Raw genomic sequence first — 27,692 nt, forward strand, 5'->3', positions numbered from 1 at the left:
GCCGAACTGTTAAAAAGTTTGAAACGTTTCCATTCGTTCAAGATCACTGCAAGGGAATGTTAAAATTACTTTTATCGATTCGCCGCCGGCTCAACTGCTATCAGGCATCGTTAAAATAATGAACATAATGCGGGGCGATAAATCGTCAAGATCCCGACTCGCGAACTACCGTAATATGAAATTATAAGACATCAAACGGTTTTAATAATATGTTTGGGCCCGAGGATCCAAGTTGGCATCGCGTGCACCAAACTTTTCCACTCGAAACATGATGCCAACCCACCTCTGGCCGTCTGCATGAACCGACCGTTGCCCCTTACTAATCATTTACATACGATATCAGATGGTACAAAATAAAATTTATTGCACCCTATTCGTTGATCAAACATTCTTCTTATTTTGAAGGAATCATTGTAATTAAAATCAATAGAAAACGTAATTTATTACGGTTAACTTTTATAGTAGCATAAATGCAAATAAAACGATACGTTTATTGAAAGCTCAAAAGACATGGAGGTACTTTCTTAAATAAAACTCTACCTTTAAGTGTTTTCGGCCATAAAGGCGCATCGTGAACGAGAAAGTACTATTTGAAACCACACCATTTTGTTGTAAGAAAATAACAAGAATTTTATGTGCTGTGATTTCTAGTGTTCATATTTTCTTCTTATATGTATATGAAAATCTATAAGAATGCTTATCGGATCTAGTCGACTTCGAATCGCAGGTATTTATGTATCGTGTCGTTTTCCTGGAATTTTCATAGCGTTCTACGTTGAAATTGGAAATTCGTGACGGCTACGGCTATATTAAATGTAAATTTTTCGTTGGGCGCTCCCAGGCAGTTATGAAATTATTAACATCTGGATTAATAACGCTGAATTTAAATCAGGTCGCATCTGCATGACAATGAGCTACCGATGAACTGATGCCCGGGCAGAAGTTTAAATTAACAAACTGAAATTTATCACAACGGACGATTCAAACAAGGTCCTGCCTCGGGTGCCACAGAACCGTTGTTGTTTCCCGCGTATATGTATTTTGTATGCGCCCGTTTTCTATACTATATTTGACATTCATTTCAAACCGACCGCATATCACAGCGGGTTAGGGTGAATTTTAGTGAGAGTTCATGTGAACCACCGTGTGTATGCCACTGTTACTCGATTTTTTGCCATTTAACATGTAAATCCAGTACATAAATAACCACAAACCCATAATTTCTCCCACCTCAAATGATACATAACATTTGCATCCAACCATTATTCCGACGATGCATTATTTAGTTAATACGTTTTTACGCAAATAATTTACAATTATACGTTTTATTCAATATACGAGGATGTATTATAAAATAATATGTATAATAGACCTAAAATATTAACCAGTGGTATTGTGGCGCCTTTTTAAATTCAAATAAATTTAATTTAATGATAGTAGATATCATTGAATCATAATATGATTCAATACTTTTAATGTGTACCTCTATATGCTGATTGGTTAAGAAAGGAAAAGTCTAAATTTCTTCTTGCGTTGTAACGTCCAAGACGGCTGAAAATCAAGCCTGAAATCTCAGTGGACTCACCGAACAGTCATGGCAACTCCTCACCAGAATACTGAACGGCTCGTTTGTGACCATGCCAAGAAGGAAGATATGACCCCGAATGAAATGTTGAACGTGTGTCTTTCAAACACGTACACTTACAACAATAAAAATCCTTGCTCCCTGGGATTAGGTCCGTTTTTCTTTTGCCAACGTGGGTTTCGTGGCTATTTACTAACCACACGATAATAACTTCACAACGTTTTATTCTACATGTTTAATAAAACATTGTATTTATTTTTTAAAGTAAATTTTTGTTTTGTATAAAAATATATCATCCTCTAAAGGTATGACAAGAGTCGGTTATGGACTGATGAATGGTTCCTCGAATAGAAAACGTGATGACATTGTGGCCAACATAAGGCCTGTAATTTCTTTATTTCGTGTTTCAAACAATAAATAGAATGGTGTGATTTTAAGGAGAATAGATTCGATACTGCATGGATAGAATGCACGCGTGGGAAATCGACATGTGATTATTAAATTGATCCGGAATAAAATACAAGTCCAATTTATAGGTAGTTTCTTTTTTCTTCAAATATACTGACCGCAATGTAGATTTTTTAACAATAGATCAACCTGCGAAATCGAATTTACGTCTGTAAACAATGACCGCCGCAGAGATGCTTTCCACTTCAGCTTTGGGTTAAAACCGTTTCAACCCGGACAAACGTTTGTCAATTCACTCGGTGGTCCCACTTGAGCAGCAGGTTAGAAGTCCACTATTATTCCGCTTACAGAGCTACGTTGTTATGCCCCCTCTAAGGTAATTGAAATCAATTGAGATGGGGGGCAGTGGTGTATGCTGTCGTGCGGTTTTGTACATGCAAGTTCATGGTGCGTGCCCCCGAACAATTAGTGCTTGATCGAACAAGGGTCGTAATAATGAACTAACTGTTCTAATTTCTTAGTTGTGCTTAGATCAGCCATCACACAAACAACCCCCCCCCCCTTCCTTTTAGAACTAAAGTCAATAATATAGCATTTATGTCATAGGGTCGATTTTTAATTACAAATCAATGAATTAAATATAATTTATGCCTACGTAATATCAGGAGAAGATCTAAATAAAAATTGTTTTTTGCAAGGCAATTGTGTTTTTTGCTTGGGTTGCAAACAGAGGACAAAGGGTGGGAGGGAATAGCGTTTTTGCTGTGTGCATTCATTATTTAAAATTAATTTTCAAGCTGGTAGTATAACCGGATACCGCTTTTACGCGCGGCACCAAGTCAGTTTATAATTAAAAGCTCGGCGAACGCGAGACTAAACCGACGAATGAATACCGCCCGCAATTTAATTACGGAATTAATAAAACGGAAAATCTTGACTGATTTATATTTTACGCTTAAATGCAAGTTAATTATGATGGTTTTTGTAAGGTCGGCCGGCGAAGGCGAATCCTTTTCGAAAAGAACTGAATTTCTGGCGGGGACGTTTGTTGAAAGTGGCTGCACTTTACTGGATATGGTGAGCCTTTCATTCATCTGGTATCCAGCGAATTTTAGAGATCCACTACCGCCGGAACTAATAAGCTTACGGTATTTGAATTTGCTGTACTTGGCACGCTGGATTGCATATCTACCGTATGGTTTGTAATAGAATTTACGCAGAATGAACTAACATAATTACAGGAACCCTCCGGCGCAGGATAGCAGGTTGGTTTGAGACCTTTTGTACCATAGCCTGGAGGTATTCCACATTGATTGTCTACTGTTCACAGTGTATTTGTAATTAAAAATGAAGCGGGATTAATAAAGCGTAACCATAATACACAAACTTATTTCATAAAAAATATTTAAAATTCATTATTGTCAAGTTAAAAAACTTTTGCAACTCTCGCAAAATTTTGTTTGTAATAAAAGTAAACGGCATGGTTATACCCCCAAAAGAATTTCAAAAGCTTAAGAATATATTAGCCCGTAGTTCAATATTCCAAGCACAATTTAATAGCTTGAACCCTCGGAAACATTGTAAAATCCAAGTAAGCTGTTAACGCGCAAACGTCTACACTTGGAAACTGTTAAACGACGCCGTCGTTGTAAAAATATTTTATTGCTCCGACAGGCGAAAAGGGCTTTTCAAAAAGATTAAAGATTCATTGTTCCGAATTTTATAGCATTGTTTCGTCGCCTTCGCGAACCTGTTTCAACACGACAAAGAATCCCGAAAAGTTGTGATTAAAGTAACACCTACATACCGTATCAAATACGTTCTCATCTACGAAAAACGATCTTTTACTTCTCCAAAGTTGATGGCATCGCCAAAATGCAATACTGCACAGCGTTCTACAGAAAGCGGATACCGTTGACAGGGTGTCCACTTACAAAAGGGGTTCTCATTCTAAGCTGTCAAGATGGCGTTCTTGTAAGGAAACTTTCATTATATCGGATCCTTTGTTTGACCCTAACAAATTTACGTGTAATTATCCGCGGTGTTTGATGAAATGGTTGTCAAATTCGAGAAATGTTATTAAAACTTATTACTGGATTATTCTTCATATTGCAGTATACAATTAATTAACACTAATTGGGGTTTAAATTGCCTTAAAATTTACAAAGAATGAATCTTCTCACGGAGCGTTTTACATCAACGTGCGCATTTTCGATTTGGCTTCCGGCAATAGGGTAGCAATTAGAAAGTAACATATTTGAACCGGGAGAATTAATTAAGCATTTTCCGTACCTGCGAACACGCTCACATAAATTTCGGCCTGACTGATTCGTACATGTTTGCATCTAATAAATGTTTATATATAACGGTGTACACGGAATGGGCGGACTTCTCTATTTGCGGACATAGGAGTGCGGCAAAAGCGTACGAATCGACCGGAAACTATCCTCGAATACCCTTTTTATTTTATAAAATTCTTGGAGTGATCCTTCATTATTAAAATAAGTTAACTACTACAATGCAATTATGATGTTTTTAATATTAATTAAACTTTTCTAAAATGTTTGGCAAGAATGCAAAGATATAAAGAGGAAGTAATAGACATTCCCATAAGTATGAAACGGAAAATTTTCAATCAATGTGTACCCCAGTTTTAATATTTGGGGCTGAAAATTAATAACAATACATCTGTTAAAAAACGAATAACGAATGTTGAGGTCCATGTTGGGGTTACGCTGAGAAATCCTATCTATAATGAAGAAGTGAGAAGAAGAACGTATAGGATATTATTGTGGCTAAATTGACAGAGTCTTGACACTTGAAGAGCAGTGGCTATTTTATCATGCAGTTAGATCTAGTTGATATCTCAAATCTATCCCATTTTGAAATAAACTTCGAATTATAACATATTGTGATGTTTTACTTGTGTGTTTTTACACAAGTTATTAAAATATAAATTTGGTTTTCTTTAATTTTAAGAGACTCTTATTAAAAACTCAGGGTTTCGGGCAAGTTCAGGTTCAAAAGAATATTAATCAGGTTCGACAAAAAATTCATTTAATTAAACACAAAATCAAATTAACTCGTTTTATGAGTAACAAAAAAAAAATGGTTTTCCTAAATTTACTTTAATAACAATGCTTATTTACGAGAGATAAATTTTTAAATAAAATAGATAATTGCGGTTATCGACTGAAATATCGATATTAGAGAGAACCCGTTTATTATTTGAGAGAGAGAGAGTAGGATAAAACTCGTTAGAACCGTTCTTTGAAAAATAACAAATGGCCGATGTCTTAAGTTGTCATCAAACTCGTTAAAAAAAAAATAGAATTAAATAAATGAACGTTATTCAAGAAAACTAATAAATCTTTACCCACAAGTAAGTATTGATCAAAATTATAGGAAACTCTTGTGAGTTGTTCTTTGAGTTTGATTTTTCTTTTTGTAGGTTATGTTAAATAACAAAATAAAATTATCATCCTACTCACTGTGAAAAAGAAAGGATTGGAGTTCAATGTGGTATCTGGATTATGGATTGTCTCTTGTGTTCGGGGCACTAACTAATTTTCTGGATTGTCTACAGGATTCTTCCTATGGGAAATTGAACTGTTTGTTCTTCGTAAATAGGGTCTTGGATAACCTCGAAGAAGTATCAATAGTTCTCGGAATAAGTTGTAGGATGATTCTCTTCTTATTTTAATATCGTACGTTGATTTGACTTTTTAAAAAATTATCTTAAATTTTTGAGGTTATCTCTTGAGATTCAAAATTTCTTCTATCTGACGACGTGGATTCGACGCTGGTCCGACGACGACTCTCTCACTACCTGTTCGCGATCTCCTTATATACCCCGGCACTCCAACTGTTTTTTCCTCGTTTCTGATTGGCTCTTAGCTTCGCGCCCTTTTCAAAATTCAAAATTCTTGCTTCGAAACTAGCGTCATCTCTTGATTTTTCTCGGAATTAACCGTCAAAATTTAATTCTTTTTTCGTTGATTTCTCCCTTATTCCTTTATGAAACGTAATAAAACTTCGTATTCAACGTTGTCTTTTCTTGTTTTTAGACATACATTGGAGTACACGCCAAATTTCAACAATGAGTAAAGTTAGAAAAATTCAAATTTAAATCAAGGATTTCTTCCTCAAAATAACGTTAAAACCTCAAACGATGGATGAAAAATATGCTTTAGGAGCCGAACTATAATAATTGATACATTTGGAAGTAAACAAAACGGTTTAAGATAAGATTTTCACCAACAAAAAATCTCTCTGTCACAAATTCTAGGTTATGTTCTCTCGGTGAACTAAGAGAATGTTAAAATTATCACAATATATTGTATAATACACTGATCAATAACAGTGGAAGCAACCGGATGGGTTTTTAGCTGAATAGGTAATTTCTGTTTAACGAGATTTTCAGCTACGGAATGTAAGCAATTCCCGTATATCCAACATAAATATTTGATCCCTACGTTTTAGAACAATTTGCAGTATCCGCAAATTTTGGGATTGCAATTAATCTGGTCCAATACAATATGAAGCGATTTCCATATCTATTGAAGGTAGTGCCGGCAAAATTTCAATTAAGCTTACGATATGATCAGTACAAGCGGACGACGCGGTGCCGGCACTGCATGAAATTGTTGGTGCACTTTAAATATCGGTGCGCGAGCCCGTACCAATTTTAAATTAACGGTGTTCCCCCGGCGTTGGTTACGCGGACTGAGTAAAACCAAGGTTTCGGTTTATTCCATCAAAGCGATAACGCGAACGGGGATCGTGACCGTCCATTTGAATATTTATTAACCGAGCGTTATGGCGCCCCTATGAATAAATTCGAATTCTGTTGATCGAATTTATTACCACTGTTTCGTATCACATCGGGACATCTGAAACTGTATATCATGCGGATCCTTGGAGCCACATCCCGGCGACCAACTTCTCTGCCCGAATATTCGGTGGCCATATTTCACTTTGCTTATTGAGAGTTATGATCGGTGAACTTTAATGCATACAGCACGTCGATTTCGGCCGCATTCTCGTTTCGAACGAGACAAACAGAGATGGACGGGTCGTGAAAGAGACTTTTTCGAAGTATACGTCCTGCACCCACGTTACTGTCAACGAAGATATATGGAACCACTGCACGTAAATTACCCACTAGTCATAAATTACCATGTTTGATTTTTGTGTTTTTACGTTTTTTTTTTTGGTTACTTGTACAGAAAACAATTTCAGAAAAACTTATCCATCCTTAACTCTACGCCAAAAAGACCTCTTTATTCAGAATACCTACATGTAGAACGTCACTTGGATTTGAATAAAACCGTATGTAGCCCACTGCATGCACTCGTATTTGGTTGCTATCTATCTTTCATCATGGTCCCCTTCCATCAAATAATTGTGCTAATTAGCTGTTCTTACGAGTGGTCTGCCACTCCAAAACCATTACCGCTTGCAACCCGTATTAGCGGTACATGCTCGTATTTACGTGCAAATTGCAGAGCTGGAAGCCACGAGCTCGGACCGTTCTACCTCATGTATAATAGTGACACGATTCTTGTGCTGCAATTCACAAAACCATTCAGACTCGCATGTATAAACTATTTCGATTGTAGAAAAATTATGAAGAGGATGAGTTTCAATAAACAACAATAAAAAATAAAATTGATGTGGGGTTTTGCTAATAGTATACTTAAACAATGCTATCTCGTTCAGCTATACGAGTACATAGAGTAGAGAAAAAGTTAAAAATGGGTCTGGACAAAGCGGATTACACAATCATGAAAAAATAATTTCACATAAACCAGAGGTTTTCTGCCTCTCAAATATTGCATGCAAAACATAACCTATTATTGACCTATGTATTTTTTATGATCAACATTATTCGTTGGGGCTGAAGCGCGTATTAGTTACATACAACAAATAAATGTTGGGTTCAAAATATTAATGATACTCCACAATGCGTTGTTAAAACAAATAATTAAAAAAAATCTCCACACAATATTTAATGGTTAGAACAACTGTGTGCGTTGTATTTTTTTACAAAACTATTTTTGACTTACACATAAAACAAAGAAAAAATAACTATAATTTTCGTCCGTCCCAAAGCACAACGGATGCGATTAACCTCCGTAAAAGCAAACAGAAAAAGCACCTTGGGATTATACTTTCGGTCGGGTGGAGCACTCTATTTTCACCGCTAACGAAAATTTATAAAGACGTTCCATCGAAGATTTATAAACTGCCGCGAAACAACATTTCCGCAACTAATACAATTTCCGGCTTTCCGTACAAGAGAAATACAGGGTTGCCGACAACGGAACAGACCGCCATACGTTTCAATTACTGAAAACATGACGGAGCGGATATTTATCTCCCTTTATTAGGTTTAAGTTTTGTTCTCACTTGGTGGACAAACAACATTGGCAATGCAATTTCAAGAGTTGTTGCTATTACTACTTCAAGCGATTTATTATAGTCTATAACCTATAGAGGCAAGTGAAGACGAGTAATTTCATAAATAATAAGCAGCTTTAACAAAACAACTTTATTTTAAAGCACGAAATTTATTTGGGCCAAACTTTTGCGCGTCGCTGAAGTATTACCCTGTTAGCAACATCTGGAGTCAAAAACCCTTTCGGACGGCGACTCTCCTCGTTCAGTTATAAACGATTTCAAAGTTATTACAATCACCACCCCGAATTATGTCAATTAAACCGACACGACGTCCTCGTTTAAATTAAAAACAGACAGGGAAATTACTAAACCGGCTCCTCCACCATTTAATGAAAAGTAACACGGAAGTTGATAAGACTCGTTTGGAACTACTCCTACTATTAGTAACTCAAAGACTTCGTATCATAAAGGTAATTCAGTGTTTCCGCTTCAAAGGTACACATAATTATTTGAAAGCGGACGAGTAACGTTAACACATTTTATTGCAATATTAACAGACAAACGCTTTTCATTTACCTGTCGATAGACACCACAATTGTTTCGCAATTCATTGTCAAAGACACTCATCCTTACATAATAGGACGATCGTTTCGTAACGTTTCATCACGTAGATAACTACATCAAAGGATCACACGACCACATAATCCACCCTGTGCGCAAATAATCTTATTGATATAATACTAAAGCTCCGAATCCTTGTATAACAGTCGATCGTTTAAAACTCTTAACTTACCACCAACTGTAATACCATTCAAGTATGAAATGGCTGCTTATTCTATTACGTTAATGCACCTAATACTCATACATGCATAGTTTGAATTTATCAAGGCATTTGTTGCTAATGATAATAAATTAAGTGAGATAATAAAATTATCTTTGTTGTGAGACTAATTTTGTACGTCTGAGAAAGAAAAATGAAAAATCATTGACATTTAAACCATTAAGTTAGAAGTCGACGTCCGGCCAACATCGAATCGGTAAAAGCGCAAATGCTAAATACCGCGATTTAAATCATTTGAATTTAATGTCCGTTGTCGACGTTCAAATGTCACCCGATAACTCGATTTGAACTGGTCGACACGTGGCGTCTCTTGCAATTCTATTTTTCGCAGTGACAAGGGGCGATTGTACGAAGGGTTGAGAGAAGGTGGCGGCGGCTGCGCCGTCGACCGGTAGAACTTTTAATAAAGCGAGCCGCCGGTGCTGCGTCCGAAACCTTACAACAATTGCGAGATTACGCGGAAAAGCAAACGCTTTTATTAAGCCCCGGCCCTGTCGCCTTGATTCCTTCGCCCTTCTTTCTCGCTCCTTACCTTGGCGTCCGCCTTAGTTGTACCAAGGTGCGCTTCGGAGTTTTGTGGAGTTTAGCCTGACCCTACTTTCTCGGTACCCGGTTTCGTAATACTTTAAGCTCTGTAGCTATTGTCACACGGTGACCCGCAAAACTGGGAATCACCGATGCGCACTGAATTCCTAGTGTTCCTTCACCATACACATCACGTTACATCGGACATTGATTTTTCAGATTGTTTCTTTGTTATTATTAAGTAAAGGAGATTCAATTCTTAAGGAAAATTCTAAGTATAAGAATTTTTTAATATCGTTTACTTTATAAATTTTATATTCCAATTTTGCGTTGTAGTAGAATAACAATTTCTTAAAAATACACAAGTGCACGTGGCAAGATAGCACAGAAACCTCCTTTGTTATCCATACGACAACTCGGTAGAAATGAGATACATTAAATATAGTAAAGTGTCTTCTCACGCGGTGAAATAACGAGCAGGCTGTCTTTGAATAAGACAAATATCGCCCAAGGGCTTTAAAACGTTCACACTTTATCTGTCTTATAGACGCAGAAGTGTTGAAGCTAAATTTAATACCTCTTATCATTTTTCTTTTCTAATTAAAAAAGAAATTAAAGTGAGTTCTGTAAAAAGTTGTATAACAAATGTGTGATAAATTTTTTCTATTGACACTCGTTTTTCCGGTTGATAGGTGTGTGTATTCAGCAGAGACCCGAATCTTCTACCGTTTCAAAAACAAACTTTGAAGTTTTCACTGGTTCGCCAAGTTTCTATTCGATGGCGCGGTAAAGATACGATTGAGTGGCGTGGCATCGAGAATATATGTCCTCTTACAGTTTGGAGCATCCACCTGTTTTAGGTCACAAGTAATTGTCTGGGGAAGTGCTCCAATTACCTTAAAAGGCTTTACGTTTTATTGTGGTCTAGTGCTATTTAATGGTTTCTGAAAACAAGGAAAACTAACAAGAAGTAAAAGGAAATAACACTGATATATTTAAAAAAATCCCACTTAAATTTAATCTGTAAGAGACGGTGAAATATTTGCTCTTTGAAAAGTGAAAAACGAGTCCATTCTGTAATAAATATTAATACCTCCGACAGGAACGATTGTTGTTCTTTTGTGGTAGCCGCATAATGCGGATCATACTACACACATTACAGCTGTTAGCGTCAGCGCGAATGCAAAATCGACTATATTTCCTCCTTAACGTCGACGGGGGCATGGCACTTTCGTTGGACGGCGAACAGTGGATGTTTCAGCACCATTAGCAAGAATGATAAAAAATTATCGCCGCACATGCGAACCCATGCACTGGCACAATACACAGAACCGAACCTACCTGCCCACGAACCTACGTCGACACTACATTAATGCGTTCCTCATAATTATACATAATTCACTGAACGACGTCCTAGTTTGACATACGACCACGTTTGATACTTGGATTTTTTTTTCAACGTATTCTTTTCTCATTTCACTATATTAATATAAATTATTATTAACAAAAAATTATTAATAGCTACGTTCTACAGTTTAAATTGGCTAATTTGTGAGTTATAACCATTTTTGTGTAACCAAAAAAAATAGTTTAACTTGACCTTACTTATTTACAACTCATAATGACTTTTCTAAACATTTTAAATAAAAAATTAATGAATCTTATTGTGTTGGTTGTGGCCTATTTGTTCTTTTATAAGCTGAAAAGTCGCTTTGATTAATTAATTATATTACTGGGCGTAAAGACTTTTCAATTCAGATATTCAATTAAAGTAGACCTATGTTCTATTTTGTGACTGTTTTGCCTAAATTATAACTTTAACTAGTCGCTATGAATACTGGAATCGTGCGCAAGATACTGGAACAAAGGAAAGTATAGTTAATGTCCGTACTTTAGAATCAATCATCGTGGATTCTACACCTACGTCTGCGTAATAGAATCATCCACTGCATACTGGAATCACTACGAAAATTAATTTCTGAACACTAAAACGAATCATTATAGTTACTGCCATAAATGAGCACATTTGTTAGGTACCGGATTCATCTACTAGATACTAAACTGCTTACTGGAATCAACCGCTGTACACTGAAATCATTGACTGGATACTGGAACCAACCTCTAGTTGCTGGTTCAAACTGCTATGGAAGCTATGTCTAACTTCTGAACACTGAAATCAATCACTATGAAAACTGGAGTCAATCACTGATTTGACTAGATACTGGAACCAATCTCTAGGTGCTAGTTCTAATCACTATCGAAACTGTATCTAGCATCTGTATGCAGAAAGAAATCACTGCACCCATAAACTGGATATTGGAATCAACTGCTGTGTACTGAAATGATCCACTGAATACTGCAAAAATGATAAATACGGTGAAACAACAATTTTCCGCTCAACACGATTCAACAGCGAGTAGACAAGAATCACAGTGGAGGAATCTTGAATGATCTTCATGATAATACAGTTGTACTTTTTATAACGTTTTAAAATTCCACTTGTTGCAGCAATTCCGAAGCCCATGAAAAGCATGGTGAGCACGTTTTAAAACTTTTCATTTACATCATAAATTTTTCAGTGTTGCAACCATAATTTTTGTTATATATTAATATTGTGATTGTGTATTAAATATACATTCACTTAAATGATAACTGATTGACTGCCACAACACCCATTACACTTACCTAGCCTATATTCTATTTAACGAGCCTTCAATTAATGATCGAAGCCACGGTTTATCGAGATTATTGTTCTAGTTACTATAATAAAGTACTGGAGAAATAGGACGTTTTTGTAATTAGTTATTAACGAAATACTTCGATTAATTTGTGTAAGTAGATACATACCAACACTATAAGAAATAAATTAATCGATTTCCACAGGGCTAGCGTTTGTAATCCATTTGGTAAATTTATTATACGGTCGTTGGCTTATATTACATAGTCGTTTCAAAGTGAAACGTGTAAGTTGTACGTCAGGTATACATTATTAAATAGATGTGGCCAGAAAAAATTGTTTTTCGTTATCGAAACTTCGTTCCTTGTTAAATATAAAATTACCCTTAAAAGCTTCGGTGTCAATTTCTAAATTGTAAAATTTCAACTGAAAAGTAAGACTTTTCAACGAAGTTAATTGATTTAATTTAAAATGTAAATTATAAAAAAAATATTTTTATTTCTTTTATAAAAAATATTACTAGCAATTTAATATACCCAATTTATTAATCTTAAAAGTTTTCTATAAATGGTAATTCGAAAACTCTACAATTTTCTGAATTATTAAGTACGATCTGTTTGACTTTACGGCATAATATAAAATTCAAATCGTCTGGCGATCGATGTTCTGAACATAGCTGTCAAGTATAGCTCTACGCGGAAACAATGGTGCGATAGTTAATGTAAAAATTTGCCTGAGAATGGTTCCCCGAGGAACGCGAATTCTCGGAGGTCTTTTATTGAGAGTAAGCTCGTCTGCAGTGCTGAAAACTCGTGAAAATAAAAGATCGACCTACGCTACGGAAAAGTTCAGGTTCTCCTCTGCGGCTATCTGTGTATGTAATAGATGCTTTTTATTAAATCGCCGAATACACTTGGTATATCGTATTTCTTGAAATATTTTTCATTTTAATGGGATTCGTGATTCCCGAATGGTTTTAGTTGTATGTTTCTCAGTTCGTAACTGCTGTATTATTAAATTTTCCTATAAACAACTTTTTAATCAAATAATTCTTTCTTATAAATCAAGATTTTATTTTACTTTCGAGTAAACAGTTTTATGACATATATGGGATATTTCAGGTCTTTAAAAAGAAGACATTGTTCAGAAATCGCGATTGCAGCTCCAACGCCAACCGTGCAGTTAATTTTCCGATATAGAGGACAACAATTGTTTCGTTCAATGGACTCATCCGGTGTGTAATATCGCATCAATTACTGTACTCTCTTCGGTGAATCAACGATCAACCGCTGAAAATTACCGGACCGTTTTACCGAAATTTCGCTTTATATCCGGCCTTTTGTTTTCGAATATCGAAAATAATATTACTTTTATTGTTGGCTTTATCAGCATATCTTTTGCGTTTCCCGGCTTTGTAAATATTTACTCTCATTGGTTTTTATTGTCAAATATTCCAACTATTTTTTGTTGGTTTATATTTTTAATATTACACGCGGAATCGTATAACTTTATTTATTCGATCGTTTATTTTTGAATAAGATTTTGGTTATTTGATTATTATTTTCCATTTTATTTTTTCCTTTTGTTACCTAGCGGATCATAAGTTATGGGTTGTTAGAAGACATTTTGGCGACTTTTGTCAGAAAAGATTTTATCTCGACATGTACATCAGAATACAATGAGAAATGAAAAAATTCACATTTTCATTTCAATAAATCATCAGTTCCAAGTTCCATCGTCTTGGAACTGATAGAATCAGATATTCTCTATAGTCATTCGTCAATCTCTAATGGATAAATTTTGATTTTGTGTATTATAGGTAAGCTATAAAAAAATAAATAGTTTTGTTGTGAAAAAAAATGATGATTACAAAAACGTCAATTACTCGGCAAGCTTTTAGCTAAAAGCAAAGTGAGTTTGTGGGAAGCTTGGAGAAGGTATAAAAAATCAATCTAAATTCCAGCACTAATGAAAAAGCAACTAATTATCGTAATTACACAGCAGATTGGTATATTAGTGTACATTAATTAAATTACACGTCAGGGGTCGATGGGTCGTTGGACAAAGGAGGTTTTCGCTTTTTTTTACTACCCCTCAGGATTCGTTTTCCGACCGGTCCTATTATGCAAATTAATTTTTGCGCAAAAGACATTGTTTGGAAAATAGGTAGCGAGCCACGATCGCACTCAAACCCCAAAATTGCCGCAATTAGAAAAGTCCGCAACAAAATTATTTCATCGTAACAGTTTTCGTACCGTCGCTGTTGTGGTGTGGCTTTTGATTTTTTACTGTTATTTTTCGCCGTTCACTGTTTTAGAGCTGAAAAGTTAGCAACCGCGTGACTGCAATCGAGCGTTGGCTGTTTTTTACCCTCAACTTGTTGGAAACTTTCGGCGGTATGATAATATTTTAACGGGGGATTATAAAAGTTCAGTTAATCCCGGTCGTCTCGCCCAGACTAAATACGGCAACCTCGTTAAAAAACAACGCATACGAAAATAAATTTAATGGAATATGTTACATTTTCCGCGTGTCGCGGATTTTCATTACTGCCTCTTTAAACTATGTATTTCAATATTAAACTATTATTATTTTAATCACATAAAAGCTAACTGTTGAAACCAACAGTTTATTAACATTTGTTTTTTTTTTTTTTAATTAACAATAGTTTTCGAAACTATTAACACAATTTTGATACAAACAATTTATAATGTTTCGTAATAACTGTTATAAAGCTTTTTATAATTTAATAACGCATAAAAGTCAATCTATTAATTTGTTGTGAGTTTCGACAATAACTCAAAAACTACCGTATCGATTTTAGCGTTGTTCGGTATGCCTATAATGCGTTTAAATATATGAGCTACGTGTTTTTCCCAACATGCCTCGAAGCAACCCGAGCAAAGTTACGAGAGCTATTATATACGCTATTTACCTGGGAGTAATATGATCAAAGTGGTAGGTATTAGAGAATACTAACGTAAATTAGTCGCATAATAAGGTTTTTCCGCTAGCATAAGGCATAAATGTTATATAGGGATTATGGAGGTTAACTACCCCATTAAAAATTAATAATCTCACAGGTGTTACTCGCCGATTTCCATTAAATTTGGAACAGGTTTTTTATGAATGCTGTAAAAACCTTTGGTAAATAGAGAAAATGCGGAAGAGGGTCTCACACCTAATAACCCCAAAAAGAAATTGCGTGGATACGAATAACACAAGATTATATCATAGGAATTTTTACTTTCTATATTTGGATTTTCTACAGGGTTCATGTCATTTTTGAGTATACTTCCTTTTAATTGTAAACTTAGGATTTATTTTCTCCACGATCAGGGAGTATTCTGAAGAACTCCAAACAATAAATGTAGTGGAATTAATGCAATTTGTAAACTTAGAATTTATTTCCGCAAAAACCAGAAATTTTGCCATCTTAGGTTTACTCTAGATACTTTGAATAGGGTCTTTAGTACACTCTATGTCTATCCGCAACCCTACAACTCAACCACCTTCATTTGAGAAAAACCCTTCAATCTCCAGCAAAACATAAATCTCTGGCATCTGACAGTTTAACTTTTTGAACACATCGGCCATACATTCGCTGTACACTTTCATAGACTGTTAGCACAAGTATGGCTTAAACACATAACGGAACAGTGATTATAATATAATCACAGTGTTGTTGGAGATGCCTTGTTTTGCCTCTGAGATGGTTATACGAGAGTCGCAGCTGAACCTGAAAGAGATCACTGGGAGAGCGCAACAAGAGGTATAGGAAGCATTCATCAACCTAAAGAATCAGAAGAGTTCAAATAATGTTGAATAGACCAGTCGAAAGAAGAAGACGAGGGAGACCAAAACTAAGATTTCTTGATGATATAGAAGAAGATCTAGAAGATCTTCTGAATCAGCATAGGGATCACCCAGAGCTGTAGAGCCATAAATAATAATAAAATTTTGAAAAAGTTTTTAAGCTTTGGACGAACTTGGTTTTCCTTAACTACTAATTACATACAACACATTTAAAAAACGATATTCAATATTGTTTGTGTAAACAGTAACACAAAAACTTTCCGTTTTATACAATTTAACTTTGTTAATTATAGCAAAGAGCAGGAATAATACTTTAACTAGGAGCAGACTATTCCGCTGGTTTGAATAAAATTGTCCGCATACGTCGATAACAGGATTTATTACGTGCAATTTCACTAGCGGCGGCGTAGCATAGTAATCCTGGGTAAAGGTAAAACCGGCGAAACGCTTTGTGTCCCTGCCCTATTGTAATGTAAACCTGCGAGCAGGTAAACTTGGTCCAAAAATGTCTGTGTACTTGGAAATGTAAACAAACGCAGGGACCCGCTAACGTACAGCATAGGCGCTCGACAATTCCCGCCAATTCTAAACCGTTGTTCCTCTTTCGCCCTCCGCACCCAAACGTGAGCAAACAGCATCCAGTCACGTGATATACCCCCATCGGTCCTTCTACACGTCTCGTTCCATCTTCTTCCCGCATATACGACAACCATTCTGTTGTTCACCGGTTTATTCGTGGGATGTTTGTTCTACTTACTAACTGCTCTCCTTTTTTTTGTAAGCCTCGGTTGACGTAGTGTCAATATTCTTAAGAATTGGTGTAACTTTATTAGGGACTATCTTTTTTGTTTGTAAGTAACCTAAGTAAAATTGATGTAAAATCCTAATTTAGGTTGAAATCCGTAAAGAATTTTTTTTGAAAGATATAACAGATAATAAACAACGCATCTATAGTAATCTTGTAGCTATGACTTATACTCGCCTATTAATATCGCCTATTAAGTATAGTAATTAAGCATAAATTTAAAATTATTCTGCGCATGTCAAAATGTGTTTGCTACTTTTTCATTTAAACTCTATTTAGAGGATAATAAACCAGTAAATAAAAGATAATCACTGAGCTTTGAACAAAAATGTTGTCTATTTTTATACGTTAAAATTAGCTCGTGGAATATTTCCTTCCCTCCCCATACATAGGCCAAGTCAACAAAACTCACCTACATTTGAGTTGGAATTAAAAAGGGTTATAAAAACGCAACTTACCTCGAGCATCGTTCCGTCCATTTCTGGCTCACTCGTGCTGCGTTGTCAAGAACTAACACTCACTCGGCATTCCTCCAGTTTTCCCTCGAATGCAATGCAATTCATAAGCTGAAGGTAACAGAATGGTATCAGGTTCGCGATCAAATAGTCTACTCTTTGCGGGGCAATCTTTGCATCTGCACGGTTTTCCGTAAGGCGAATTCTCGTGCAAACCGCGCACACGCCGACCACAGAGGCGTCGCGACGCTTCGAAAACCTGCATGGATCCAGTAGTGTTCAGAACACCAAACCGTAGACGCACGCAATTGCTTTTAACGTAAGAAATAATAAACACGTGAAAATGAGGCCCTTTGAGTAGTTTTAGAAACCGTCCTTCAACTGGCCTACAGTCGAAAATTTAATGTTGGTCTAAGAGATATTTATTAAAAGCAAAGTAACCGGGTGAAGCCGTGAGGTACAACAAGTGATCATGTGATGTTCTTAAATGTAGTTAATATCCATGTTCGTAAACTATGGAAAAGTTCAGTAGAACTAATAACTTCATATCGAATCATCGAAAGAAATTAATTCGGTCGTGTCGCGCCATTAAATTAATCGAACAAATCTTTTAACCATAAAATAATTGTTGCTTCCATCTGTCGTATTTAACAATTTCATACATATCTGTGATTTTATCATTCTATATAGATAATAAATAATTTTTATAGTGTTAAACAATAATAAGCAAATAAGTGTTACCTATTACAAACTCTTTTAATTCATTGTGTAACCTTTTATCCTTCATCTAAACGTATACCATGAAGAGGATGTCTCAACGAAACGGTTTGCTATAAAATTTCTTTTTTTATATTTCCGATACAGGTTGATGATGACAGCCTGTGGACGAAAGGCGATGGTGTCAACTTGGGCTTGCCTTTTGCTACTAGCGACGGTACAAGTCTTCGCTTCCGGTAAGTTTTCCAATTTTCTTTTACCTCTATTTTTGCATGACACGCCCAAAATCATGTGCATGTACGTTTTTGACATCAAAAAATAATATTCGAATTGTCGCGACGCGCTTGTCTTGAGCGTATACTTAACGTTTCAAAATTAATTTACATTTTAAATATTAATTCATTAATATAGCCGTTATTATTAATTTTTTGTTTCACATCAAGAATACTTGTCAATTATAAGAAGATTAATAACGAAATTTCTTGCCAATATCTATAATGATTTTCAAATGGTTCTTTGTTTAATGTAATGGTAAGTAATGTTTAAATACTATTTTATTTAAAAATGAAGATAGTGTAAAATTGGTCGCATGTTCAGCTACTTTATAACATGTGCAACTCGTTAGCGATTTTTTGCCAATAAAATAATTTTTGTAAGCTATTTCACCATTAAAATTATTGTTACGAAGTACTCAATGTTTATAGCTGTCCTATATTAAGTAAGCTTTGAGAGAGTTATTTCAAATGTATTCTTAAATGCGATTAAGTATTTTTAAGAAGCCATTGGAATCTCGGGAAACATTATAATAAGTGTGCAAGTAGGACAGAAAAAATCTATTGACATATATCAACTGTGGCTGGACTTTTGAGTTCAAATTTCCATCATGTGTTAAATATCTCGTTTTTCTAAGGTCTTATTTTGGAGTCATAGATTACCATGCACGCATTTAGGTTTTCCAGATAAATTAATTTTCTTTTTTATTCTCCATTTACGTCTTTAGAGAGAAAAGTACTTTATTTTGTCCTTATTGAAGTATGCAAATTCTACTGGATTGGTGTGGGTTGCGATGTTTTCGCTTATCATCATTACCGTGATTTTTTCCGTGTTTGTAATATCCAATAGTTCTATCAATTCAGTTATTACCATTTCTGATCTCATCCATTATTGCAGGAAGCAATTTCTAAAAAATTTTGAAACAATCTTGGCCAATTTTCGGTCTTGAATTTTTTTGAAATTAAGTTTTTCAATCTGGTGGTCTCATACATGACATGATGGACATGATTGATTGGAATTTGTAACATTACTCCATAAATTATCCTAATTTTCACCACCGAACTAAAGAGACATACTCGGGAACGTAAAAAAAACGTTTGAAGTTGAACAATAGTATTAATATAATTCTCGACATATTGCAACGGACAACTCACAAATTAAATGTTAATAATTAATACTAATGCAAATTTCCAATTAACTTGAAATAAACAATTAATAGTACTAGATGCCACTAAAATTATCAATATTATCTTGGTTGAGATAGATTGCATAATGCAATTTTCGAATTGAAATGCCCTAAAACGTAAAATAATATACATTTCGTTTAGAATTTTATTGCGCGTATTCTATGGTTTTAAATAGACATCAGATAATAATGATATCGACGTTGTTTACATTTTTCCATATAACAATAAATAACTGAATGAAATAAAATCCGATAGCATATTAAATTATAAAACTATACCAAGGTTGGTTTTGGGTTTCGACTCTGCTTGGTTGGGAAAATAATGTTGGCTTGATGTACCTAGTCATGCGAAATTCAAAAAATATTTTATTTGTTTACGGATTTTGACACGATTCAATTTCCATCGAATGTGTAGTTGTTGAATGAATAAATTTAATTAAAATGTCTGTGAACTTCGGCATATATACGATGATTAATCAAATTTATCCACATCATCCTTCAACGGTACCGATCGTTTTCATCATGCATTTATAGTAACCAGATAAACTCATTTCGATTCGTTTTTTATTGCTACTTAAAATAATAATACGTTACTTAATCGCAGTAATTTATTGTTCCGTTATGTATGAATTATTTTATAAAATTATTCCTTTGCCAATAAATATTAATTAATATTATACTGAAAATTTTTGTTTATATTTTATTCAGCAACTAAAATAATGCCTATACCAGCAAGTTTTATAGTGTAACATAGATTGTACGCTATAAATATAATATTAGCAATATTTATGAAATATTGACACAAACAATTCGTGCAATAAATAATTCAAAATGAGATTAAACGAACTTAACACATATCGTTATCGCATATTTTAGATCAAATATTTTACAGAAAAATCTTCTTTTTGTATGAGACACACCAATGAGAAAGACTTATCGAGTAATTTTTCACTCTCGTGTCATCTGAACCTCGAGTGCCATTTAAATTTATAATTGTGTAATTAATCATCCGCGATAGTGGTAGTTTTCGCGTTCACTTCAAATTCCGATCACCGAGAAAAATCCAATTTATGAATCAAATATTGGGGGCCCTTTCAACTTTAACTTGGCCCAGATACACAACATGACATTAAATATACAACATCATGACCGATTGCAGCTTTTCTAAATTGAATAATTCAGTTCCCGCTGACGTTCGAATCATATGAACATTATGTTGTACTTATTTCAAAGAATTTTGTTATTGTTTCCTTGAAACTTTACAATAAAAATTAGTATTGATAGTTTGATTAATAAATAGATAGTGAGTTGCCTAATGTTTAAAAGCTCCTAGGTGTCTGTCTCTCAATCAAGCGGATACTTAATAAAACATTGGTTCCGGAGAGCAAAACCGTGTCAACCGCGTTTAAATTTATACATAATGCAGATCCACATCACGTGTCGCGGTGGTAGAACCATCGCCCGAGTTTACGTTTGGCCGCCAACGGCACAAAACCGGCCAACAAAACAACATGGCCCCGGATGAAAATTTTAATGCACCCGGATTTATGAGAGCGCGAGAATCGGAACGAGAACGAACGGTGGACAACAACGACGTCAACGACGACGAATAGACTTCGATAGAAAAAAAGCAGAGGAAGTTTAAACCGGTGTAAGTAGGACGATAGACCAGCCACGGTTGGTCTAGCTTAAATAAAATCGTCTTAATGGTTATTTCAGTGATGTTCGTGGACGCGAGTTGAATTTTCAAAGCTTTAGACGACCGACAGACATCGTCGTTGGCCCCTGAATAACGTTGCGGTTTTAATATACTGAAAGCGGAGTTTGTTTCACACTAATGCTCACGAGACGGTTCTCATTATGCAAGAATAATGTACATTGTGAAGTTTTTTGTTTGCTTCTGTATAAAAACAACGTCCATCATCAAAATTTGTCTGCGGCTGTAATTAATACGAACATAAAAAGATTGATTTTTCTTTTAAACCTTTATGATTTATTTTTTAAACGAATCTTTTTTAATCCAACGAAAGCGTCTCACGACATAAATCGAAACAAGCCGTAATTAAATCTAGTTCCAATGATTGGCAATTTGCATGAGAACATTATTTTTCCCCAGTAGGAAATTGTTTCATTTGTCTTTATCTCTGGGATCATAGGATTTTTCAGGCACTGTGAGTAGTTTTCAATTACAAAACAAATTAAGATTAATGACGGATCGAGACACAGAGAGGGAACGTTGCGCAGGAGGGCCGAGGCGGTCCTGGAAATTCGAAACAACGAAGCCAAACAACGAATTAAAGTAAAGTAGTACTTTTCCGATAGACAGCATTGCTGCACAATGGCACTTTTGCCGGCTGCCTTCGTTTAGTTGCCACCCGAACAAAGTACCATAATTACAGGCCGTAATTTTCAAAAACGACCCTGCTTTCAGTCGACATTAATAAGAGAGGAACGAAGAGCTCCCGTTTTTTAAAGATATTGCATTTGTATGAAAGTTTACTGGCGGTTTTAATTATTTGCCTGTTGATTACTATACGAGTACATGATCGAAATTTAATAGTTAAATGAATACATCATTTTTTCACATACAATTTGCATTTTTTCTTTTTCCCGTAATCTCGTATGATTTTATTGCTAAATCTAGAGGTTAACCTTTTAATCACAGATCAAAATCAAAAATGGTGGATTCAATAAACATTTCTGGTAGAAAATATTTCATACATCATAATATGGCATTAACTTTCAATTAATGAGAGAGATCAAATATGACCGAGTTCGCAATATGTATTAAGCGCAAGTATTAAACAACTTTTATAATAGAACTACTTCCAAAATATAATTTTGAGCAAGTAAGGCTGTAATACTGTGAATTAGCGGACGAGATAAGACTTGTTAATGATCATGCCGTAAATAGTAATGCTTTTATCACCGTAAGGATGATGTCAAAAATTAATTACCAAAAAAGTTCGAACAAGTTTTGGTGGATAAAAGAAATCTAGGAATGAAGCACCATATAAGATATGAATTAGATTTATCACCTGGAAATATTAGTAAATAGCTAGTAAATATATCCCTTTATCCCTTAGGATCCTTTATCTCCTTAATCGGATTGAAAGTGGCGATGATAGTAGAAAGTAGACTACTTTCCTCTTCTCCTTCCTATGTACAGTTCTGATTTTGTCATTATTTAGATTGGGTTAAATTGTACTTGTAAGAGACTCCGAAGTGGTCTGGATGGATGCGGATGGACCAAGAAGACTAAAGATATATTGACTGATTTAGTTTCTGCAAACTCTTGCTCTATCAAGTCTTACAAGTTTATACAGCGCCTACCAGACAAGCTGAGTTGATTAACGTCCTCTGCCAAAACCGGATTTGTATAACTACATGTAGAATGCTTAAAAATCGTTGTTAGATTTATTTGAATCTTCCATGCCATTAGATCGCCCACGACATAAATCTTTCGCCTTAAACAACCAAGTAAAGAAACTCACCCCGCGTCTTTGAGTAAGTTTACAACAGTTCTTTTATTTCAGTTAACCGAATGAATTTCTTCTAGTTTATCTTTAGATCTACAGCAAAGCTAATTTCTTTCAATTTACCCAAGTGCAGTCCATTCGCATCAGCTCATTAGCTAATTGCTTTTACGTGAAAGTACTGTAATTAATTTGTTTAGTACGTCTAAAACGAGAATAATTCTTTTACAATTATCTCGAAATGTACTTTTTAAATAGTATGTTATGTCGAGGAACTGAAACACGGAAACGCTCTTTGAGATTTTATTGAGTTAAAAAGTATAAGTTTTTTGTATTAAGGTGTTTAATTTCATCGTAAAATCGTTGATCAACTTATCTCTCCTTCAATTTATTAATGAAGTAATTTGGTACGGCAATAGGATTGTTTGCACTGACCGTTAAGCTGCTCCCTTTTGCGGCAACGTTTTATGTCCTGACACGATCGCTATATCCGAACCATAAATTGCGTTCTTCACAGGCGATATTAAATATAAACGAAAATAGGGCCGTTAACTTTTAACGATCTTTCAGGTTATGGACGGCGTAATTAACTCTATCGGATAAAAATACAAAGAAGGGACTTGGTACAAACTGTCTCATTAAACAACAATATGGTTCCATAATAATTATTTGTTTGAAATAATATTCCGTTTTTTTCGTTTGAAAACTAGAAATATAAGCCCTATCATTTTCAGGTAAACTTATCCGACTTTAAGAAGGATTAATCTATTAGCATATTAATGGTTTCTCAAGAAAACCCGGGCTAATTATTCATCCTACGTTCTAACTTTTTGAATAGAGGTTAATCGTATTCAACGATTATTTTGTATATCGTCTAAAACATCTTATCTAAGTAAAAAAAATTAACCAAGTTAAAAATTTGTTTTCAGATTTCTACTTGTACAAAGATACCAAAGGGTCAACGAGAATAAAACACCAATTCGAGAGGGAAAAAGGTTGCATTTTCGATTTAGTTTTATTGGGTTCGGTTTGAGGCCTAAGATGGTGGTCTCTTGTTTTACCAAGAAACCGACTTGGGTCGGAACATTTATTTTTGATGTATTTTATAGGCGACGTTGGGAAACTTGGGCGTAGAAGACAATAAGTTTTCAGAAATCGTTAAAGAGGCTTTCCTTAATACATTAAGTTTTCTAAGTAGTTTGTTGTATGTAGCTTTAACGTAGATTTTCTTTTATGGTCGATATAAAGTAATTTTCTAATTGACATTAAAAATTCACCAAAAAGTATTTAGATCTATATTTAACGTGTGGTTACATTAAATATTAATCGGATGTCATTTTGTGCACACAAATATTTATTTATCTATAAAGGAGTTATTTCAATAAGGTATAATTTGAACGATTAAAAAGAAAACCACTATATTCAAACAAAAAACTTTAAAAGAATTAGAAACATAAAATGGGAATTTTGGGTTGGATTTACCTCCGAAATGGAAAATGATTAAATAGAGTATAAAGAACGGTATACTCGAAATAGTAGAGTATATACAAACATAACAAAAACAAATCGATAAGTCCCACTGGAAAATTTTTTTTGAGCAATTGTACATGGATGCTTCGAAAAGTAGTACTTGGTCTAGTTGCAGTAGGACCGGATTGTGGTAAAATGCTAGCTCTGGCAGCGTGTTGAGCTGGTGTGGAATCATCAAATCCTTCACCAAGATTATGTCCAGAACGTCTGATGTTCCATTTGTTGGGTTGATCGATGGCTCCTGCCACTTCTACTTCCAGATTAAACATGTTGGCGAAACGGCGCAGTGTTCTACCAGCTGCGTAAGACGTGGAGTGCTTGCTGTTCAGATCTCCTGCCAGGACGATTGGTCCTCTCTAAGCGAAGATCGTGGTTAGATCGTCATCCAGTTCATGTTGTCTTGGGTTCGTTGATAAGAATTACGTTTAGCTAGTGCTGCCGGGCGAAATCTATCAATTCCTGCTTGCGCGACTTCGAGCCGTTTGCGTTCCAGACGTTGTCTCTAGATGTTCCGGTCATTTTTGTCATCTACCAATTGCGGACGAAGCACGTTCCTTCATGTCTCCGACTACATAGAAGATATTCTGTGTTGGTGAGGCCGGGGTTGGAGCTGGAGCAGGTGTTGAGGTAGGTTTTTTGTTATTAGCATTACGTTGCTGTTTGATTTCTTGAAAGTGGTGCTATTGGCAGTTTTTTGTTTGACGTTTGCGACTTTAGGATTAGTCTCAGGTTTAGGTGCAGTAATTTTTGATTTTCAAGGTTTAGGAACAGGTGCTTCGGAAGAAGTGTTCAGCTCGAGATTGCAGGGAGGCCTCTTCGCCGGTTTGTTATGCAACGTACTTGGACAAGCCTTAAAACTGGCTTTGTAAGGTCCTCTACATAGGACACATGTAGCAGTAACGTTATTTGGCGTGTCAGTTCTTCTGTTCGTGTACGTAGAGTAAGCAACGGTGACATTGTGTTGTGAAGGTCTTTTGCATGTGTTTAGATTCAACACAATTGCTGATTCCGCATATGCTTTGAATGTGAAAGACGTTCTTTTGGTCCTTACAGAGTTGGACTTGTCTTGCGCTAAAGACCGGAAACATTTGTTGCGTAAATCCTTGGAGATTCGTTCATACAATATATGGAAGAGGAAGAAGGATTTTTTTTAATTCAATTACTTTTAGGTTAGTATAAAATCGAAATAATGTTTTTTTTAAGTTTTAAATAAAAAATTTAATGCGTTTCCATCACCGGATTATGAAAATTTCAGATATTTCAGTATGTCAGTTCATTTTAGCGAGATGTATGTATCCAACTAAAAAGCTGGACGATGTTCGTTCCCTATCGACCGAGACTTTATGGACTCACGCCAATCAAACAGACTCGAAAATAACTTGTATTTGCTATTTGATCCACACTAACCTAGTTAACGTTAATCGCATCCTTTGATACAGCATTTCGAGGTTGTTGAATTATTCATTGCACGCGGTCAACGATTGAATTTCATCCGATTTTCCACTAAAAATATTTTCGCTGTAAATTAAAATTTTTCGAAACATGTTGCAATAAAAAAGCGTATACAAAAAAATGTCACCCCATTTAAATTATGAATTGTGAATAGCTACCATCCACACCTATACATTCAAATATCTTCATAATTAACGCTTTTATATTTATGTTCGTTACACGGGTATTATTATTGTCGTTATTATATAAAATAAATACAAGTATTTGTTCATGTCCCTATTTCGTCACCTCATATTTTTGAAAGCTCTGCATTTGACATGAATGAAACAGGTTTGTTGATTGGGCCAATATAACCAATGTTGTCAAATCCAGATTTTTCATTTTTAAACAAAAAAAGTTAAAAGTTTATTTCAACGCCCCTATTAAATTAAAAATTAGGTTAATAAAGTGTATGGTTAAATTTTAGGATTAATTAAAAGGGGTGCTATCACTGCGTGGGTAATAGAAAATTTAATAGCGTTTGCGGGAAATTTCTTTGAAGGACGAAAATATCCGCATTATCCGGCCTTTCGAAGTTGTTGCGTGAGACCTCGTAATTTGTGGCACATTTATGCACAATTTCGAGCTGCCGCGGGTCTCACGGTATTAACTTTCCTAACGTAACTAACAATTACATTATAAAACGGCAACGGAGGTATTGGGTGTACAACTTTAATCATTATCGGATAATAAAAAAGTTCCTACTTTTTTCTTTAATATAATGATAGAATTTCTATGTTGATGGAGATCATTAAAAGGCTGAAATTATGCCACTCCTGATCGATCGGACCGGAACATTTCAAACGTACGTAATAGGAAATTTCAATCAGAGGACTCACCGCGTCCGTACAAATTAATCAGTTTAAAGTTAAGCTTCGTGATTCATGAAGCGTCCAACCGGCGACGCCGTCAGTTAGTTACTGTTAGCGTCATTGACGCTGGCTATGATTAACCGAGCAGTCAATATTAATTTGAAGGAGCATTGTCATGAGACGCCGGTCTATTTATCATGTTTATTATGATATAGGTTAATGCACGCCGAACGTATATCGCACCCGGGACGCGCGCTTCTCACGAGATGTACACGACACCAATGACGCCGACGACGACACCAACGACAGTATCAGGTGGCGTATTCAGACTTGGTATATGCATGAACACTGAATACCGGGATAATAATTCAGCTGCAAACATCTCGCGTAAAAGGCGAACGTAAAACAAACAACTGAACCTTAGTGTACCATAAAAGATAACGTCCTTTACCTGCCCCACTTATGTAAGCTTTCATAAAAACATTACTCTTTATCAATATCAATATTAACATCAACCTTAAAAATGCTTTGTAGTTTTCCGGCTTGTTTTTAATTAAACATGTATAATTAAGTTTAGATAATGGCTTGCAATTTTATTTTTAAATAACCTAGAAGAGAAACGGTTTAAATGTAGATAAATCTGCAATCCGTTGGATTGGACTTGATGCAACTCAAAACTTTTAATTGGGTTAG

At 35.2% G+C, this 27,692-nt stretch overlaps 1 protein-coding gene and 1 long non-coding RNA gene across 7 annotated transcripts in view; one reads left to right on the plus strand and one right to left on the minus strand.

Moving 5' to 3' along the window:
• The window catches only part of LOC111427068 (uncharacterized), a 49,363-nt gene extending 31,491 nt beyond the window's left edge, over positions 1-17,872 (minus strand). The window contains exon 1 of the long non-coding RNA XR_002707898.2: positions 17,518-17,872. This is a non-coding gene — a long non-coding RNA (uncharacterized lncRNA). The remainder of the gene's footprint in view (positions 1-17,517) is intronic.
• Positions 1-27,692, plus strand: part of LOC111427063 (tyrosine-protein phosphatase Lar) — a 205,423-nt gene that overhangs the window by 99,890 nt on the left and 77,841 nt on the right. For all 6 annotated transcript variants that reach the window (XM_071193971.1, XM_071193972.1, XM_023062029.2 and 3 more), the window contains exon 4: positions 18,379-18,467. In XM_071193971.1, the coding sequence (XP_071050072.1) occupies positions 18,383-18,467 (85 nt within the window). In that variant the 5' untranslated portion in view covers positions 18,379-18,382. The remainder of the gene's footprint in view (positions 1-18,378; positions 18,468-27,692) is intronic.

Source organism: Onthophagus taurus, chromosome 2 (assembly GCF_036711975.1).
Source record: "Onthophagus taurus isolate NC chromosome 2, IU_Otau_3.0, whole genome shotgun sequence".
In the NCBI taxonomy this organism is placed as follows: Eukaryota; Metazoa; Arthropoda; class Insecta; order Coleoptera; family Scarabaeidae; genus Onthophagus; species Onthophagus taurus.